At 40.2% G+C, this 21,712-nt stretch overlaps 1 protein-coding gene across 1 annotated transcript in view; it reads left to right on the forward strand.

Annotated features, from left to right (window-relative positions):
• The window catches only part of LOC132818630 (gamma-secretase subunit Aph-1b-like), a 94,999-nt gene that overhangs the window by 50,260 nt on the left and 23,027 nt on the right, over positions 1 to 21,712 (forward strand). The window contains exon 4 of the mRNA XM_060829643.1: positions 7,826 to 7,948. Within this exon, the coding sequence (XP_060685626.1) occupies positions 7,826 to 7,948 (123 nt within the window). The remainder of the gene's footprint in view (positions 1 to 7,825; positions 7,949 to 21,712) is intronic.

Raw genomic sequence — 21,712 nt, forward strand, 5'->3', positions numbered from 1 at the left:
GGGACACCAATTTAAGATTGAAACATGGACAAATTTCTTTTGAGAGAGTTAAGAGTCTTTGGAACTGCTTGCCGCAGAGATGTGTGAGATTAGAATCCTTGTTTATATTTAAGGCTGATAAAGATAGATACTTGATTAATAGGGGAATCGAGAGTTCAGAGGAAAGGACAAGAAAGTGGATGTGAGGCATGTCAGACTGGCTGTGATCCTATTGAATGGTGGCGAAGGCTTGAGGGGCTGAAAGGCTGACCAATTGACTCTCATTCCAATTTCTACAGTCTTACTATGTAAAGTAAAATGGAGGAGTGATGACGCAATGTGGCCTGCTGTCTTTTCTACCCAAAAGCATCCCTGTGACTTGGCTGCTGTAGTACAAGAGGGGAACATGTCAAGAGACTTATTGGTAGAGTGGCAAAATGTTCAAACCCGTGGAGAGTGATTGTATTATCTGTGCTGACAGTGGATAGACTGTTTGCCTTCAAGTCTCACAGACAATCAGTTTTTAAAAATCGTTGTTCATTGATTTGATTGCGTAAATCCAAGATAGAGTGGAGTTGTAATTTTAAAAGATAGAGAATTGATATTTGTACCTGGACACAGGCCTATGTCTTTCACATTACCCTGGTGTTAGGCTTTGTAAAAGAAGGTCCAGTGAAAGCCATGATGTATAGTATCCAATCTCATCTATCGACATTTACGCTTCTTCAGATGGTTTATAATAACTATAAAATTTCCGTGCAATGGACATGCAATCCCTTTACACCTCTATCCCTTCCATCTGGATAGCCTGAGGGTTCTTTCAGATCTTCCTTGAGCTGAGGCCTGAACACTCCCCATACACCAACACTACCCTTTGTCTGGCTGAGCTTGTTCTTATTTTAAGCAATTTCTCCCATGTCTTACTTTCTCAGAGGCTAAAAATCACACAACACCAGGTTATAGTCCAACAGGTTTAATTGGAAGCATACTAGCTTTTGGAGCGACGCTCCTTCATCAAGTGATTGTTGTGTGATTTTTAACTTTGTACACTCCAATCCAACACCGGCATCTCTAAATCATTTCTCCAAGGCAACTAGCTTCTCTCATTAATACTTGGTCTTCATCCTTACTAATATTAGTGCTCTCTTTTATCTTTTGCTCGAGGACACTTTTACCATCTGTTCAACTTGCTCTTACTATCTTCTTTTTCAACAGTGTAAAACCCATCACTTTCCAGCTGCTGCCTTCAATTCAGAAACAGAATCATATTGGATTTGAAATGTTAACTGTTCCTCTTTCCACTAATGGCGCCTGATGAATTTCCTAGCACTTTTTGTATAACGTATCAGATTATCAGGTTCCCTAAGATATCATAAAACCTCACAGACTCAAGTCAAACTGCTATCAAGAAGCAGGATAAAAAGATAGTGAGTCGTCTTCATGAAGCAGACAAAATGCTGGCCTGTTAGTCAATATGCACTGTGAGTGGGAGCTCAGGCTGTATATTGTAAGAGTTTTTGAAGACTTAAAGGAGGCTGTAATCGTGTATAAAAATACAAATTGCTGGAAAAGCTGAGAAGGACTGGCAGTGTCTGTGGAGAGAAATCCGTTAACGATCAGGCTGAGTGATCTTGGGCTAAAGGGAACAGATCTTCACTGTAACTCACCGAAGCGGTTAGTTCTGGGGTTTAAAGTTGACTGGTTGGGAAAGGGAAAAGGAAGCAGACCATTAGGAGTGGACACTATTTTTGGACTTATTCTGAGAGAATGAAATATGCAGTTGAGGAACAGTGTAAAATATAACCATGGCAGGTAATTTTCAGTCATTTTAAAAATCAAATTAGAATTTTATTTTCTTTATTAGAGAATTAGGTTGTCTACAAAAACGTGTTGGGAGTCTGTTACTTTAAGTATGTTAGTTTCTGTAAAAGTTTTAAAACGTGAGATCTTATTGTGTGATCTTTCCAGCCAGTCTCTGTAAATTAAAATAATTTACTGGTCTCTGTGGAGTTTGTAACACACCAAATAAAAATAAAAATTTGCAGGAAATAATAAGCTGGTCTTGCAGTATCTGTTCTGAGAGAAACTGAGATGGTGGGTAGAATTTTACTTCAGTTGCAGAGTCAGGCGGACCTGTAATATCCCACTGCTGGCTGGTATGTCTGACTCTGGACCATTTTCCTTGAGGCAGGAACAGAGGGGGGGACATTGACGACTTTTAAAATCTTATTTATGCTGTTGTTTGATAAAGGCTGTTGCATTTTATTTGTGTTTTAACTTATTACTTTTTGAGTAGATGTCTTTGTTGTTCCCACACTTTTCAAACTTATTGCTGAACACGACTTAGTCTTGCCAAATAAAATCACAACTATGTGCTGATACTGCAAAATCCGCAGCACTTTGCTGACTGTTTGAAATGCAGATACAGAGGAACCTCAATTATTCAAAGGACATGGGCGGGGAGTGTTTCGTTCGATTAATCGAATTCCGGATAACATAGTTTAGCCAAGCATCAGGACCTTGTGGTCTTGCCGGATATTCGAGGTTTCTCTGCATGTACTTTTCATGGAATAGGTTAAATAATAAAACTTGGAATTCAATTTTAAAAAATGTGGCCAGTAGCACACTGTTAATACATAGTGAGGCTAATAGTGCTAACTGCTATTTAGGTGCAAATGCTACAGCAACTTTAGGATAGTGTAAATATGAAATTCAACATAGAAATCCAATTGTTCGTCTGAAATGTTCCATTACCTTGCAAAACTGGCTTCTTACTATCTGCTTCACCACTGAAATATATTGAACATGTATGTATTGTATTTGCATGGTAATTGCCAATTAATTTCACCCTATTTTATCAGTTTGACTGCACTTCTAATGACAGTGGAGGCTGGTACAATTGCAACATTTAAAAGGCATCCGGATGGGTATACGAGTAGGAATGGTTCAGAGAGATATGGGCCAAGTGCTGGCAAATTGGACTAGATTATTTTGGGATATCTGGTCAGCATGGACAACTTGAACCAAAGGGTCTATTTCCATGGACTCTCTGATTCCAAGACATGATATGATTATTTGCTAGCGAACCTCTACAGTACTGAAATAATATTCTACAATTGTGCAGTCTCATTCCTTGAAGTTTGAATTATTATTTGAACTATTAGTGTGCAAGTTTTTTTCCATTTTCCTTTGCAATAATCTTTTTCTCCTTCTCTTTATACAGCCTTTTCGTTTTCTTATTTTGTCTTTAAGTACAGGTACTGACATTGAATGTGTCCACTGTAACTGGCAGTACCGTCTCTGTACCTGTACTGTTCATTTCACAATCTGATTTATTAAAGCTAGACAGTTACCTGTCTGGTTCAGTAATATTCTAGAGTCATGTTTACTGTTACGGTGATGTTGTCAGCTTGTACCTTTGGCAATGCCCAGCACAAAAGTTTGAAAAATGTAAGCATGTAAGGGCAAGCCTATGTAGAGGCCAGCACACATTATTCGATATCCTGCTATGGAAATGGTGGATCATTGCTTATTTCCCTGCCACTGTTCCATGTAATGTGCAGTCTTGTGACTAAATGTATCTGGTTTGAAATATAAAGTCTGTAGATAATGGCAATGGTAAAGACAGCAGCTATGAACTCTGGGTTTACAGCTTTGAAGATTGGCAGATCACATTAATTCTTCAATTTCTTTTATATTGTAAGTTTAAAATAAATTATCAGTTTTAAATTTTTTGTCCATCTTAATTTCTCAGAAAAATTAGAAACGTTGTGAAATATTAAGAGGAAGGTTTCTGGGTGTTTTTGATTTTAAGGCTACACTAAACTGATATCTGTACATTTTAAATTGCCAATAACCTCAAAAATTTATTTGAAGCACTGCTAAACATAATATTTAAACCCCAGATCAGATGGGTTTGAGTTTAATGGGAAGACAAACTAAAACATTTCCACTTTAGACCAACCTTTCAACTTGAGAGAAGCAGGACAAGGATTGATTGACAATTCTGCATTTGGGACTTGAATAATTTGATTAAACTTTTTTGTGGGCATGTGTTCCTCCACATAAAATTGTTTCTGCTTTTAACTTGTGCTGAGTGGTGAATTTGAGGAAGCCTGCCATATGAAATGAGGCAGGAGAGGCTAGATCCATGAAGTACCTACTTTTACGGTGCTCTCTGTGGTTTGAGAATGTTTCCTCTTATCCCAGAAAGCTAACTATAAACTATAAGCTCTAGTGTAGACACTGGCAGTCTATTGGAGCCTAATCGCCAGCCTGTTATGTACTTGTAGAAGAAAATCTATTGCATTGTAGAAAAGTCTGGTTTTATCAAGTTGAGCTACAATCACATCCAGCCAACACACACTCATTGGCTAAGGTCAAATCTTTATTAAACAAAAAGCTATCTAATTTATTATGTTACATTTAAATATTTCAAACTTTGTGCTTGTCTCCAACGCAAAAGAAATGGTTTGACAATTCAGAGAAGGTTCTCTAGATTAATTCTAGGAATGAAAGATTTTTATGAAGAGAGATTGAGCAGTTTAGATTTTTACTTGCTGGAGTTTAGAAGAATGAGAGGGGATTTAAGTGAGGCATTTAAGATGCTAAAGATGATAGATTGCATCAGAAGGAGAAACAAAAATGAGAAATTTGAATCAATAGATCGGCAGATTTAAAACAGAAGAAGAATTCCTTCTCTAAAGGTTCACAAAACTGTGGGATTCACTACCTCAGAGCCCGGTGGGCACAGAGACACTGAATCAGTTTGAGGAAAGAGACAGACTTATTATTAGTGTAATGGGTTGAAAGTTATGTGGAGCAGGTAGAAAAGTAGAATTAAGGCAAAGGTGAGATCAGCCATGATCATATTAAATGGTAGAGCAGCCTTGAGGGGCTGAATTCCCCATTTGGGCTCCTAGTTCACATGTTCTTTGAGGATATGACAAAACACATAGAGCAGTTGATGTGGTGTACATGGATTTTAGCAAGTCATTTGAGAAGGTTCCCCATGGTAGGCTCATTGAGAAAGTAAGGAGGCATGGGATATTTGGCTCTCTGGATACAGAATTGGCTGGTCCGTAGCAGACAGAGGGTGGTAGCAGATGGAAAGTATTCAGCCTGTAGCTTGGTGACCAGTGGTGGTCAGCAGGGATCTGTTCTGGGACCTCTGCTCTTTTTAATTTTTATAAATCACTTGGATGAGAAAGTGGAAGAGTGGGTTAGTAAGTTTGCCAATGACGCGAAGGTTGGTGGAGCAGTGGATAGTGTAGAGGGCTGTTTTAAGTTGCAATGGGACACTGACAGGATGCAGAACTGAGCAGGTAAGTGGCAGATGGCGTTTGAACTGGAAAAGCATGAAGTCATTCATTTTGGAAGGTCAAATTTGAATGCAGAACACAAGGTTAAAGGCAGGATTCTTGGCAGTGTGGAGGAACAGAGGGATCTTGGGTTTTACGTCCACAGACCCCTCAAATTTGCCACACAAGTTGATAGGGTTGTAAGCAAGGCAAATGGTGTGTTAGCTTTTGTTAGAGGGGAATTGAATTTAAGAGCCACAAGGTTATGCTGCAGCTCTGTAGAGCCCTGGTTAGACCACACTTGGAATATTGTGTACAGTTCTGGTCGTCTCATTATAGGAAGGAGATGGAAGCTTTAGAGAGGGTGCAGAGGAGATTGCCAGCATGTTGCCTGGATTGGAGTGCTTGTCTTAGGAAGATAGGTTGAGGGAGCTGAGGCGTTTCTCGTTGGAGCGAAGAAGGGTGAGAGGCAACTTGATAGAGATATATAAAATTATGAGATGCATAGATGGAGTGAATAGTCAGATTTTTTCCGGGGCAGAAATGTCTATCACAACATGGCACAATTTTAAGGTGATTGGAGGAAGGTATAGGAGAGAGGTCAGAGGTAGGATCGGTTGCGCAGAGATTGGTGGGTGTGTGGAGTGCTCTGCCAGCTGTGATGGTAGAGTCAGATACATTAGGGATATTTAAGTGATTCTTGGATAGGCACCTGAATGATAGTAAACTGAAGGGTTATGTAGGTTAGTTTGATGTTTCAGTAGGATAAAAGGTCAGCACAACAACAAGGGCTGAAGGGCCTATACTGTTCTATGTTCTATGTTTTGCATTTTCTGCTGATGCATTTATCACTGTTTGCTAAGTTAATCCCAGTTTTGGGGCAGTTGCTCAATTTGCAAACTTTTTTTAATATTTGGGTGACAAGCCACATGTTAAACTGAAGGCTAACATTGAGACATAATTTGAACACTTCCTATTGACGCAAGTCATTCAGATTAAAATGGAAATTTCTTGCTGAACAGTTTTGAGCTATTTACAAATGGTGACTTCATGTTTTAATTTTGAAAAGTGCAAGTGAACTGAATAAAATCATGACTATTAAAAGGCATGTTGGTTAATTTATAAGCAGCTTAAAAAGAATAGACTGCGTTCGGCCAAATGTCTTTTTATATTTTGCTATTTGTTTTTCTTTATGCTTTAGTTCAAAAGAATGTTTGGCATGGATCTTTTCTCTCAAATTACACATTAATGTGACAGTGAAAAGGGAAGCACAAATATACATCCTTTATTGTTTTATTCTATTCTTTTTTGGGACATGGGCATCATCACACTAATTTAGCCTTGAGCACAATGGATAGCTAAACCGTTTCATAAGATAATTAAAAGCCAGTCACATTAATATGGATTGGGAGTCATATGTAAGCATCCCAGTAAGAATGGCAAGTTTCCTTTCCTAAGAGCTAATGGTGATTTAGGTGGACTTTTATATCAATTGATAGTTTCATGTTTATCATTATTGAGACTAGCTTTATATTCCAGATGTATTTATTGAATTTTAAATGTTGCCAGCTGCCTGTGTCTCCAGAACACTAGTTTGCACCCCTGAATTATTAGTGTTCTGAAATTACCACAATGCCATTGCTTCCACTATCGTCTATGCTTACATTACATAAAGTGGAACAAGAGAGTTTTCTTCTTCTTGGAGCAATGGTAGTACAATGACAGTCTTTTAGGCAAGATTTGTCTTAAAATTCAAGTATAAATAATCTGGTCATTTATTTACTGTTGTTTGTGTGACCTCTCTATGCTGATTGGCTGTCACATTTCCTACATTACAGTGGTGACTGTACTTCAGAATAACTTGTAACAATTTGCTAGAGGACATCATGAGGCCATGATAGGTGATCGATGTGTACAAGAGTTTTCTGATCTGATCAGGTCACGTTTCTTTATGTTTGAATCTTCGTTTGAAGGCCTGTTGTGATTGTAGCATATTAAAATTTCAAACATCTAGCCATTGACTGAAAAAAATGTATAGATGATCTTCAGCTTCGAACACTAACTTAATTATTAGCAGCAATAAAGTGGAGGTATCGGTTAGACTCCAGATGTTTCTTTATAGATCAGTTTGTATGATAACTGATCATGTAGCAGCATTATTTGGGTCAGGGAAATGGGTATCTCGTAGTTGTCAGTCATAAAGATTACAAAGATAACTATTGCCCATCATTTCCTACATAAGGTTTTTGTTTGGAGCAAAACTAGATGACTCAAATTGTTCCTTGAAAAAAAAGGAAAACTACAAAGTAATGATTAGCCAAGAAAAATAGGAAACATTATCCTGCTTAAAAATTTCTATTACAATTTCTTGGATGTGCATGTCACAGGAAAGGCAACAGTGCAACCAGAAACAATAGTCAGTGTAAGGGTGGTTACAACGTATTGAGAACTAAGATTCATGTTTTGTTTTGATGTGTGTTTGATTCACCAGAAAGTAATTTTTCATAATCATGTGTTTTAAAATTTAAATCATTCTATATTTTCAGTGGCAGGACTTGGATTTGGAATAATGAGTGGAGCTTTCTCTGTGGTCAACATACTTGCAGGCTCGGTGGGACCAGGAACTGTGGGAATCTTCCGTGATTCTCAGTATTACTTCCTCACATCAGGTATTCCCTGCAAAAACAAATCTTTAGTTTGCTATACGAATTTTTTAAATCAAATATTAGCTTTCTAACAAAATAAATGTTAATTAACTGATTGTTAGAAAGTTATTTTTAAAAGGTCTGGTTGAATGTTTTAGAAGTAAAACATATTTGGTAATTTGTTCTTTTTCACTTGAATGAGAGAGTCCTTGAAATATCATTCAATATAGTTATAGACAGGGCTCTGATTTCATACTGCTGGTGCTGAAAACTGCAGCAGTGTTTAGTTGGGCTGATTTTACAAATGTAAACCACCAAAAGGAATCTCTTCTGCCTGTTGCATACTTTAGGCATTGACTAATCTGATTTGTGTTAGAAGAGTTTGTTCTTAGTGTGGTAGGTCTTCGCACACCCCTGTTATTATCTGTAATTGCTTCCAAATCAGTGGAGTGTCAGGGTACTTATTTGTTCTCTACATTTTTATCTTTGATATTGTGCACATGGCACGATAAAGCTGGATGTGATTATATTGCTGTTGCTAAATTATCTCCGGTCAGTAGACATGAAGACTTGATCTCTAACCATGATGATTCACATTTTATTTGTTTGGGCCTTTGTGGTCTGATTTGTATTAGCACTTTCAGGTTACAAACTCCTGACGGATTCTAAATTAACTCTATGGTCGTTGTGGTTCTGTTCGCCGAGCTGGGAATTTGTGTTGCAGACGTTTCATCCCCTGTCTAGGTGACATCCTCAGTGCTTGGGAGCCTCCTGTGAAGCGCTTCTGTGATCTTTCCTCCGGCATTTGTAGTGGTTTGAATCTGCCGCTTTCGGTTGTCAGTTCCAGCTGTCCGTTGCAGTGGTCGGTATATTGGGTCCAGGTCGATGTGCTTATTGATTGAATCTGTGGATGAGTGCCATGCCTCTAGGAATTCTCTGGCTGTTCTCTGTTTGGCTTGTCCTATAATAGTAGTGTTGTCCCAGTCTAATTCATGTTGCTTGTCATCTGCGTGTGTGGCTACTAAGAATAGCTGGTCGTGTTGTTTCGTGGCTAGTTGGTGTTCATGGACTACTGCGACCACTAGGACTCATAACAGCACACAAACCAACAGCCACTCTCCGACAACAACTCACCAGGACGAAGGACCCGATACCCAGCATGAGCAAAACCAATGTAGTGTACAAAATCCCATGCAAGGACTGCACAAAACACTACATAGGACAAACAAGAAGACAGCTAACGATCCGTATCCATGAACACCAACTAACCACGAAACGACATGACCAGCTATCCTTAGTAGACACACACGCAGATGACAAGCAACATGAATTCGGCTGGGACAACATTACTATTATAGGACAAGCCAAACAGAGAACAGCCAGGGAATTCCTAGAGGCATGGCATTCATCCACAGATTCAATCAATAAGCACATCGACCTGGACCCAATATACCGACCACTGCAACGGACAGCTGGAACTGAACAACCGAAAGCGGCAGATTCAAACCACTACAAATGCCGGAGGAAAGATCACAGAAGCGCTTCACAGGAGGCTCCCAAGCACTGAGGATGTCACCTAGACAGGGGACGAAACATCTGCAGCACAAATTCCCAGCTCAGCGAACAGAACCACAACAACGAGCACCCGAGCTACAAATCTTCTCCTAAACCTTTAACTCTATGGTTATTTCTCCAGTGCAGTTACATCTGATCTGTTTAGGGTTATCAACTCATTAGGATTGCCCTAACATCTCCAGGGACCAGTATTAATAAGGGACGACATAAGGCATTAAAAATGTTTATTTTTAGTGTCATTTAAACAGTTTTCTTGTACAAACATAGAAAAGGGAGCAAGAATCAGCCATTCGGCCCTTTGAGCCTGATCTGCCAATCAATATGGCAGTTTATCATCCAACTCAGTGGCCTGTTCTCACTTATCCACATATTTTTTTGATCCATTTAGTTCTAAGAAAGATGTCTTGACTCCTTGCAAACATTCAATTTTGTGTCCTCAATTCCAGGTGCACCACTCTCTGGGAGAAGAAATTTCTCTTTCCCTCAACCATAAATGGCCTTCCCTGTATTCCTTGACTGTGACCTTTAGTTCTGGACTCTCTACTCATCAGGAATGCCTTTCCTGCATTTATCTTATCCAGTCCTGTTAGAGTTTCTATGAGAACCTCCTTCAGTCTTCTAAATTTCAGTGAATAAAGTCCTAATTGATTTAGCCCCTCTCATGTGTGAGTCCTAGGATTCATCTTTGGTAAACTTTCTTTCCTTCCATTGAATGTCTTCCCTGTGGTAAAGAGACTAAAGCTACTCATACTCCAGGTGTGCCTGTTCCTGTACTCAAATTCTATTGCTATGAAGGCCAACATACCATTTGCCGCCTTTACTGCCTGTTGCACATACATACATACTTTGAGTAGTGCACAAGGACACCCTGGTCTCGTTGCACCTCCCCCTTTCCCAATCAATCACCATCTGATGATAATCTGTTTTTACTCCCAAAGTGGATACTCTCAGATTTATGACATGAAATATCATTTGCCATATGTTTGCCCATTCATGCAATCTGTCTAAATTACACTGAAGTATTTCTTAGTCCTCCCTTCAGTTTACACTGTTACCCAGCTTTGAGTCATCTGTAAGCTTGGAGATACAGGGGATCACTAATTTACAGGATGTAATTTTAAAGATCTGACATATAATTGTTTCCTGTACGTACTCTCAGCCATTTTACAGGTCCTGCATTGTTCCAACTTATGTACAAACTGAGTCAAGCATGGAAACTTGTCGCAACCTGGGGGACTGCCTGTATTGCATTTAATTCCCTCATCTAAATCATTAATATATATTGCGAGTAGCTGAGGTCCAAGCACTGATCCCTGCAGTATTCCACAAATCACTACGTGCCATTTGAAAATGATTTGATTATTCCTTTTCTTTGTTTCTTGTCTGCTGACCAGCTATCTATTATCAGTATGCTACCCAGAATCCCATCTAGTTTTAATTTTATATGGTAAATTTTTGTTTCATCTGGACTAATATAATGATGTCATTGACAGTCAAGAATCCTCCGTAAGAAAAGCAAAACGTCTTCTTAGATTTAAATTGAAGTGAGAAAGGAGTGATTTGTGAAACAGTAATGGAAGTGTGGGGGCAGGGTAGCTGCAGATAAAGAATCAAGTGATGAAACGTCTGAGTTGGCAACCCTAGTTCTATCCATTTACCTTTCCTTTTTCACAATATAATTCCATTCCGTGCCTGTAGTTTGATGGTGACTTATTCAAAATGGAACATTACTAAATGGATATTCCTCAGCATCCTTGTTCATTTTATGGTAATTGAGTACTTAACTGTGTTCAAATGGTGGATGTTAACTGTGGATTCACTTATGGTACGCATATAAAGGTAGCTGGAACTGAGTTTAAGTTTGAAGGTGTGTGTTTGTAACGCGTATTATGGTTGGGGGGGTGATGTCCCAGTCTCTGAATGTAGATTCTAGCAAATGTAAATGAACTACATTGCGACTATGACTGATAATACTCAATTGCCTGTTAGTATAATTCATAGCAAGTGTTGACCAATTGCATAATCCCTTCCCACCTTAGATGTTATGCTCCAAATATTGCAAGTCTGGGCTGGATGACCACTTGTGAAATAATCCCAAGTGTTCACATTTTGGACTGCTGTAATTCACTCTGACTTTAATATATGGTGGAGCATAACTAAGTGTCCCCAATGCTGTTGTGCTGCCTGTCAACAGTATGCCATCTTTTCTCTATGTACTGAGGGCTGTCAGAATAGTTTTACACTACATTTTTGGCTAATACAAAAAAAATGAGAGATGTTTGCTGGGCATACTTATGTCCCAAGGATGCTGAAAATGCATATCCAACACCGTGCCAAGGGAATTATGCTGTGCATTACAGAAATAACACTTTATTTTCATTGATGTCATCAGTCACAACATATTTTCATGTGGCAGGCTTTTGTGAACAAGTTCATGATACCAAACAAGAAGTTACAACACAATTAAAGATTTTGCCATAAACATACAAAATAATGATTCAACCTATTTCTGAGAAATATCCTTTTCAACAAACCCACATCAGGCAGGGAAAAGGAGAAATGGAGAATTCCAAATTGCAATCTCATTTCAACTAACTGCCATTATGATTGGTATTGGAAGCATGCATGAAAACTTGTGTTGGCTGGTCTCAGTATTGCAATTTCTGAAGTTTAAATTTTCAATGAGGCAATAAATTTCTGAAGCTTGTGTGAACCACATCATATGCTTTATTTATTGCTCAGAGTATTGAGTACAGGAATTGGGAGGTCATGTTGCGGCTGTACAGGACATTGGTTAGGCCACTTTTGGAATATTGCATGCAGTTCTAGTCTCCTTCTTATCGGAAGGATGTTGTGAAACTTGAAAGGGTTCAGAAAAGATTCACAAGGATGTTGCCAGGGTTGGAGGATTTGAGCTATAGGAAGAGGCTGAATAGACTGGGGCTGTTTTCCCTGGAGGGTCGGAGGCTAAGGGGTGACCTTATAGAGGTTTATAAAATCATGAGGGACATGGATAGGATAAACAGACTCGGTCATTTCCCTGGGATCGGGGAGTCCAGAACTAGCAGGCATAGGTTTAGGGTGAGAGGGGAAAGGTATAAAAGGGACCTAAGGGGCAACTTTTTCACGCAGAGGGTGGTACATGTATGCAATGAGCTGCCAGAGGAAGTGGTGGAGGCTGGTACAATTGTAACATTTAAAAGTCATCTGGATGGATATATGAATAGGAAGGGTTTAGAGAGATATGTGCTGGGTGCTGGCAAATGGTATTAAATTAGGTTGGGATATCTGGTCGGCATAGACGAATTGGACAGAAGGGTCTGTTTTCATGCTGTACATCTCTATGACTCTGTATTGGGTCAGAAGTGTAGTGAATAACTTAGGAAGTCTGTTGTGCAGTCAAAAATCTTTTAACATAATCTTTAAAAGTTGTTCACGTCCTGTCATAATTAGATGTAGTATAATAATTTAAATATGTTCTTAATTGACTGATAGTGATTTTTTTTCCTTAAGTGGCAATTGAATTAACCAGCATTGTGAAAGTGCTCAGTTGCATTACAGTACAGCATTCACTGGATAAAATGCTCTTCTCAAAATTTGTCAGATTTTAATGTGTCACATGGATTCTTTGTTGCAACAAACGTTGATTAACAGCAGAAGACATGTTTCAGCCTTTGAAAAAGTGTAGAAGATGCCATTCATTTAACTATTTTAAAGCTTTAATATATTTAGCTTTGTTTATATAGCTAGGATTAGAATCTCATTATGAATGTTTGACTAAGCTTCAAGCTCAAGTAATGGACTCAGCATAACAGAGGTTGCTGTCACAGCTGTCAAGGAGTATAAGCTTTGTTTTGTTTGACAGTTGTGTAGGCTCCTAACACAGGAGAATGAAGAAATTTATGAAAGGATATTTGGTCATTTTTGACAGTTATTTTGGTTTTCCAAAGACTTTCTAATGTCACAGTAAAGGTCATGAATTCTCTTAATTCTAGATACTGGGTGACTGGGCATGGGGTGGGTAGTTTGGGGGTGTGGAAGCAGCGAGTGATAGGGTGAGGAAATGAGTGGGTGGGCAGGAAACGAGAGGCAAAGTTGAATGTGCCTATTATAGGTTCAGAACTGGTTCTGAAGATAATTCATATTGAACTCAAAATATTAACTCTATTTACCTTTCCGTAGATGCTGCCAAAACTGAGTTTCTCCTGTATCCTTAACACAGAATTAGACCAATGCCCTGATGAATAGAGGTTAGCCTTGCTGCCTGTTACCATCTCTGGCCTGCTGAAGCTGGCAGCTATGACTCTGGATTGCCCAACCACTCTTCCACGAAGGCTGTGTAGTTAGGCATTGCCAGGCAAGAGATAAGATCATAATGCCTGGAAAAGGCCTGCATCATGATTATGGCTTTGAATGCAAAATTTGGACTTGAGTCCTTTCAGATTGTTTTGTCGGGGAAACGGCCTTTCAGCATTCAACCTGTGAAGTCGTTCGGTAATTTTGTACTATTCTACAAGAGCACCTTGAATTTCTCGAAGTTTCCGGAGTATTTTTGTCAATGTTTTGTAAGTCTGTATGTTTCCATTTTATGTTGCATTCTACCTGAGGAAAACATGGGATTGGATTGGCTTTTAACTATCTATCCAAATCCCAATATCTTTAGAATGATTGTGTACCCATGTGGAAAATGGGCAGAAACTATGGGGATACTTGTGAAATTTTCATTAACACCTGGTTAATATGATGCAAGAGTGCAAAGTACCTCCTAATGGCAGTGCACTAACTTGGGATGCACAAAATCGGGCAGTGTGGCTGCTTCTCAAGGAATTGCAGTAAGAACTTGAATGCAGAAGAGAATTTCATCAGGAGCAGAGAGAAGCAAAACATTGCTTTCGGCAGTGCAAATTTATAACCTACAGCATCTCACAGCAAACTCATTAAAGTGAACTTTACAAAATAAATGGCCGGCTGGAGCAAAAATTTGTTTCTGGTAATAGCACTAAATAGGCAGTGCTGAATTCACTATTGGTTATATAGTGATACTGTATATTGAGTGAGGCTGATGAATGCTGTCCCTTTTATGGTATTACTGGGGACAAATTCTTTCCCAATCTCTTCCAGGAAGAAGATGATTCCTTTAAATATCACTGAGTGACTACCCTCTGAATTCTGATTGGTGGTTGGATTGGGTGGCAACATAAACTGATAGTGATCAGTCATCCTTGTATCAAATGTTAAAATGCTGACAATGTGGCAGCACTTTGAGCTGCTTCATTCTCTATTTACTACAGTCAGGGTTTTAGTACATGTAAGGCAGTCACAAGATGAAAATCAACTATGTTTCAAGATGAGTTGCTTGGTTTTCTAGATGGATGAACTAATGATTTTTGCACAAATGGCATAGTTTAAGTGAAATTGTATATTTTCAAGGGTGTTACAACATAGAAAATTTCCCAGTTTTAAACTAAATTTTAATGGACAGGAATACTCAAGTAGTTAACATACTGACACTCGCAAGGAAATGTCGTGTTTGTGGAGGTCAGCCATCTTAGTTCCAGGACATCTCTACAGGAGTTCCTTGGGATAATGTCCAAGGCCCAATCATTTTCAGCTGTTTATCAATGACTTTCTCTCAGCATAAAGTCCGAAATGGGGATATTTGCTGATGATTGCATAACGTACATCACCACTCGCACTCCTCAGATACTAGAAGAAAATCTGTGTCCAAATGCAGCATGACCATGTTAATATGTAAGTTCTTGGGCTGGCAAGTAACATTTGAGCCACACAAGTGGCAGACAATTACCACTTCCAAGAAGACAGAATCATAATTATCATCCCATGACATTCCTTTCATTGATTCCTCTACTGTCAGCATTTTGGGGTTACCATTGATAAGAAACTGAACCGGATTAACCAATATAAAATCTGTGGCTGTAAGAGCTGGTCACAGACTAGGAATCCTGCAGTGAGTAATCAATTTCATGACTTTGCAAATCCTGTCCACCGTCTATAAGGAACAAGTCTAGAATGTGATGGAATATTTCCCACTTGCCTGGATAAGTGGAGCTCCAGCAACACTCCAGAGGCTTGATGCCAGCCAGGACAAAAGAGCCCACTTGATTGGACCACATTCATCTGCAGTATGCTTAGTAGCAAGGCATGATCAAGGCTCCCTAGAAAGGACTTTCCACACCCACGGAACTGGTGTATGGGAGAAGGATTCACATTTTTGGACCATTGGAATCACTTTTGGGATAGAAGTGGCCTGTACAAGAAGGACGGTTTGCACCTAAATTGGAAGGAGACTAATATACTGGCAGGGAAATTTGCTAGAGCTGCTCGGGAGATTTTAAACTAGTAAGGTGGGGGGGTTGGGACCCAGGGAGATAGTGAGGAGAGAGATCAATCTGAGACTGGTATAGTTGAGAGCAGAAGTGAGTCATACAATCAGGGCAGGCAGGGATAAAGCAGAGATCAAGGTAGGACGAATAAATTAAACTGCATTTATTTCAATGCAAGGGGCCTAACAGGGAAGGCAGATGAACTCAGGGCATGGTGAGGAACGTGGGACTGGGATATCATAGCAATTACAGAAACATGGCTCAGGGATGGGCAGGACTGCCAGCTTACTGTTCCAGGATACAAATGCTACAGGAAGGATCGAAAGGGAGGCAAGAGAGGAGGGGGAGTGGCATTTTTGATAAGGGATTGCATTACAGCTGTGCTGAGGGAGGATATTCCTGGAAATACATCCGGTGAAGTTTTTTTAGATTAGATTACTTACAGTGTGGAAACAGGCCCTTCGGCCCAACAAGTCTACACCGACCCGCCGAAGTGCAACCCACGCATACCCCTACATTTACCCCTACCTAACACTACGGGCAATTTAGCATGGCCAATTCACCTGACCTGCACATCTTTGGACTGTGGGAGGAAACTATTTGCGTGGAACTGAGAAATAAGAAATTGATGAATATATGTTTCTATTTTATGTTGCATTCTACCTGAGGATTGTATGATAGACCCTCTAATAGTCAAGAGGGAAATTGAGAAACAAACTTGTAAGGAGATCTCAGCTGTCTGTAAGACTAATAGGTTGGTTATGGTGGGGGATTTTAACTTTCCAAACATAGACTGGGACTGCCATAGTGTAAAGGGTTTAGATGGAGAGGAATTTGTTAGGTGTGTACAAGACAATTTTCTGATTCAGTATGTGGATGTACCTACTAGAGAAGGTGCAAAACTTGACCTACACCTGGGAAATAAGGCAGGGCAGGTGACTGAGGTGTCAGTGGGGGAGCACTTTGGGTCCAGCGACCATAATTCTATTAGATTTAAAATAGTGATGGGAAAGGATAGACCAGACCTAAAGGTTGAAGTTCAAAATTGGAGAAAGGTCAATTTTGACGGTATTAGGCAAGAACTTTTGGGCGGCACGGTGGCACAGTGGTTAGCACTGCTGCCTCACAGCGCCTGTAGACCCGGGTTCAATTCCCGACTCAGGCGACTGACTGTGTGGAGTTTGCACGTTCTCCCCGTGTCTGCGTGGGTTTCCTCCGGGTGCTCCGGTTTCCTCCCACAGTCACAAAGATGTGCGGGTCAGGTGAATTGGCCATGCTAAATTGCCCATAGTGTTAGGTAAGGGGTAAATGTAGGGGTATGGGTGGGTTGCGCTTCGGCGGGTCGGTGTGGACTTGTTGGGCCGAAGGGCCTGTTTCCACACTGTAAGTCTAATCAAAACTTTTGAAAGCTGATTGGGGGCAGATGTTCGCAGGTAAAGGGACAGCTGGAAAATTGGAAGCCTTCAGAAATGAGATAATGAGAATCCAGAGAAAGTATATTCCTGTCAGGGTGAAAGGAAAGGCAGATGGGTATAGGGAATGCTGGATGACTAAAGAAATTGAGGGTTTGGTTCAGAAGAAGGAAGCATATGTCAGGTATAGGTATGATAGCTCGAGTGAATCCTTAGAAGAATTTAAGAGCAGTAGGAGTATACTTGAGGGAGAACAGGAGAACAAACAGGGGACTGAAATAGCTTTGACAAATAGAATTAAGGAGAATCCAAAGGGTTTCTACAAATACAATAAGGACAAAAGGGTAACTAGGGAGAGAAAAGGGCCCTTCAAAGATCAGCAAGGCAGCCTTTGTATGGAGCTGCAGAAAATGGGGGAGATACTAAACGAGTATTTTGCATTAGTATTTACTGTGGAAAAGGATATGGAAGATATAGAATATAGCGAAATAGATGATGACACTTGCAAAATTTCCATATTACAGAGGAGGAAATGCTGGATGTCTTGAAATGCATAAAGGTGAATAAATCCCCAGGACCTGCTCGGGTGTACCCTAGATCTCTGTGGGAAGCTAGAGAAGTCATTGCTGGGCGGCTTGCTGAGATATTTGTATCATCGACAGTCACAGGTGAGGTGCCGGAAGACTCGAGGTTGGCTAACGTGGTTCTACTGTTTAAGAAAGGTGGTAAGGACAAGCCAGGGAATTATAGACTAGTGAGCCTGATGTCGGTGGTGGGCAAGTTGTTTGAGGGAATCCTGAGGGACGGGATGTACATGTATTTGGAAAGGGAAGGACTGATTAGGGATAGTCAACATGGCTTTGTGCATGGGAAATCATGTCTCACAAACGTAATTGAGTTTTTTGAAGAAGTTACAAAGAGGATTGATGAGGGCAGAGCGATAGATATGATCTGTATGGTCTTCAGTAAGGCGTTCGAAAAGGTTCCCCATGGGAGACTGATTAGCAAGGTTAGATCTCATGGAATACAGGGAGAACTAGCCACTTGGATACAGAACTGGCTCAAAGATAGAAGACAGAGAGTGGTGGTGGAGGGTTGTTTTTCAGACTGGAGGCCTGTGACCAGTGGAGTGCCACAAGGATCAGTGCTGGGTCCTCTACTTTTTGTCATTTACATAAATGATTTGAATGTGAGCATAAGAGGTACAGTTAGTAAGTTTGCAGATGACACCAAAATTGGAGGTGTAGTGGACAGCAAAGGTTACCTCAGATTGCAACAGTATCTTGACCAGATGGGCCAATGATGCTAAGAAGTGGCAGATGGAGTTTAATTCAGATAAATGTGAGGTGCTGTATTTTGGGAAAGCAAATCTTAGCAGGACTTATACACTTAATGGTAAGGTCCTAGGGAGTGTTGCTGAACAAAGAGACCTTGGAGTGCAGGTTCATAGCTCCTTGAAAGTGGAGTCGCAGGTAGATAGGATAGTGAAGGTGGCGTTTGGTATGCTTTCCTTTATTGGTTAGAGTATTGATTACAGGAGTTGGGAGGTCATGTTGTGGCTGTACAGGACATTGGTTAGGCCACTGTTGGAATACTGTGTTCAATTCTGGTCTCTTTCCTATTGGAAAGATGTTGTGAAACTTGAAAGGGTTCAGAAAAGATTTACAAGGATGTTGCCAGAGTTGGAGGATTTGAGCTATAGGGAGAGGCTGAACAGGCTGGGGCTGTTTTCCCTGGAGCCTCGGAGGCTGAGGGTTGACTATATAGAGGTTTACAAATTATGAAGGGCATGGATAGGATAAATAGACAAAGTCTTTTCCCTGGGGTCAGGAGTCCAGAACTAGAGGGCATAGGTTTAGGATAAGAGGGAAATCACATAAAAGAGACCAAAGGGGAAACATTTTCACACAGTGGGTGGTATGTGTATGGAATGAGCTGCCAGAGGAAGTGGTGGAGGCTGGTACAATTGCAACATTTAAGAGGCACTTGGATGGGTGTATGAATAGGAAGGGTTTGGAATGATATGGGCCGGATGCTGGCAGGTGGGACTAGATTGGATTGGGATATCTGGTCAGCATGGACGAGTTGGACCGAAAGGTCTGTTTCCATGCTGTACATCCCTATGGCTCTGACCCACAATCACTACACTGTAGATGAAGGGCAGCAGATACATGAATCTGCTAGTTCCCCTCCAATCAGCTCATCATTCTGACTTTGAAACATATCACCATTGCTTCAGTTGCTGGTTCAGAATCCTGGAACTCCATCTTAAGGGCACTGTGGTAGCTGTACCAAATGGACCACAGCTGGTCAAGAAGGTGCCTCACCACCACCACCTCCGGGATAACTAGGGATGGGCAATACATGTGACACACACGGCCCATGAATGATTTTTAAAAAATCAACTGTACCAAATAGAGGAATGTTCGTTCAGCTGACCAGTTTGTTTTTAATGAAGTAAATTCTAATGCTTGACTGGGGCCCCTCCCATTCCCCTCCATAAAATGCCCAAACTGTCCCTGCCAATAACCCAGACTTACCCTGGTTGAGGATCTATTGTTGTGTTCCTCATTATTCTGCCTGTAGTCACAGTAGCACCCACTACTAAGCTGTGGCTGGGAATACTTCAGTTTGTTATCCATCCATCTATACCATTTAAATATTATGAGGCACGAGATAGTAAGAGTTATGAGATAAAAAGCGAAGTTAGTCTGGATAAGCAAGGGCTATTGTATGAATTTAAAAGGTTAGTGATAACTTATAGGGAAAACCAGTGCTGTCTTTAACAGACTTTATAAGTGTGAATACTTGAAACATGATTTAAATGTTTACAAAGGATGTAAGGCAGGAATAAAAAGAGGCTGGCAAAATAAATTTACAAAGCAAAAATTTTGCATCTAAGAAGGGTACAGGCTTTGATAAATTACCTTGTTTGACGGTTTGTGATGTGGTTGCATGTAGCGTGTGAAATCACGCTGCATCTATAAGGATAGCAATGCAGTTGCTATCAGTGCTTTATACTATCTGCATACAGACAACTGGTTGAGGATGGCTACAACAAAGTTGCCAAGGTAAGCCTAACCAGCAATGCTGTTTGCTAGGTGTATGATCCAATTCTGCATGCCAAGAAGTGTTGCTTGTCAATGTTTAATGTTGTGCTATTCTTGCACCCTTTTTTCATCATACTGCTTACTCAAGCTGCCTGTGCCATCTTTGCACACTTCAATCTGTAAAGAACATAAGGTCATTATATTGTCTTGGTTTACAAAGTGTATCCAAATGGTTCTTCAGATTCAGTTAAATGTAGTTGAGAGAAGACTCAACATTGTAAATGTACTTAAATATGAACATTTATTAAGTAAATAGAGATGAGAGAGAAAGGGAAGAAACAATACGTCTCTCGCCCTTCTGCCCATCGGTGATTCATCAATCACTGGCCTGGAGGCTTAGGTTTGTTCTTGGCACCGTTCGCGATCCCAGTCTGAAGGGAAGTCCAATGATTCAAAATGAAACACATTCTTAAAAATAAGTTGCTTGTGCCATCTTTGGCACATACAGGAATGTGAGTCACCCATCACAGGACTTACTCAAGGTCATGCAGCTATCAATTATAATCAACAAGTCTAATCCATCTTATGCATGTACTTGAACACATGCATGGATGGCCATCTAGATCAACTACAGATAGGTGTTGGCTGTCATATCTGCTTCTGGAAATACAACTGTGTGGTCACCCTACTGTTAGCATTCACTTTGAAATAATACTGTGGATTGTGCTGAACTGGGCAGCATCGCGTTTTTGACATATCAGACCATATGCTCCTTGCTTATATGGCAATAATCCTTGTGTCAAGTCTGGAAAGAAATGAAAGCAGAGGTTGAGGATGGAAATGATTTTAATTACCACTGAAATGATTCTTCAAAGGCACTAAACTTTCTATCTTAGAAGGAAAAGACTGATAACCCATGATGTCTTTGTAAGCCATTCAATTTGTTCCACTCCTCTGTCCTTTCTCCATAACTCTGCCTAGACTTTTTCCAAAGACCTAGTTAATTCCCTTTTCAAGACTTACTTTTTATCTGCTTCCATGTTTTCAAGCAATACATTCCAGAACACAGCAAAATGCTGCAGACAAATCTCTCTTCCCCTTAAATTACAAACTTCAGGGTTATAACAAATGATTTTAACATTTTGGAACAGTCCATTTAATTTTGGGTAAACTGGAACAGTACAGGGATTGCTGTTGTGAATTATGCTTTAAGGCCCAGATTGATTTACATCAAGGAAGATACAGGTTGTTAACACCTTTGAATAGGTGCCAGTGGGTGGGTGCATGTGCAGTGGGAGATACAGATGGTGTAAGGGCAAGAGAGAGTGGTGCCAGGGTGGGCAAGGATGTTACAGGTTTACTCATTGTGAATTTTCAGAATCACTTTGGTGTATTCATAGGTAAGTA

The sequence above is a fragment of the Hemiscyllium ocellatum genome, chromosome 1 (assembly GCF_020745735.1).
Source record: "Hemiscyllium ocellatum isolate sHemOce1 chromosome 1, sHemOce1.pat.X.cur, whole genome shotgun sequence".
In the NCBI taxonomy this organism is placed as follows: domain Eukaryota; kingdom Metazoa; phylum Chordata; class Chondrichthyes; order Orectolobiformes; family Hemiscylliidae; genus Hemiscyllium; species Hemiscyllium ocellatum.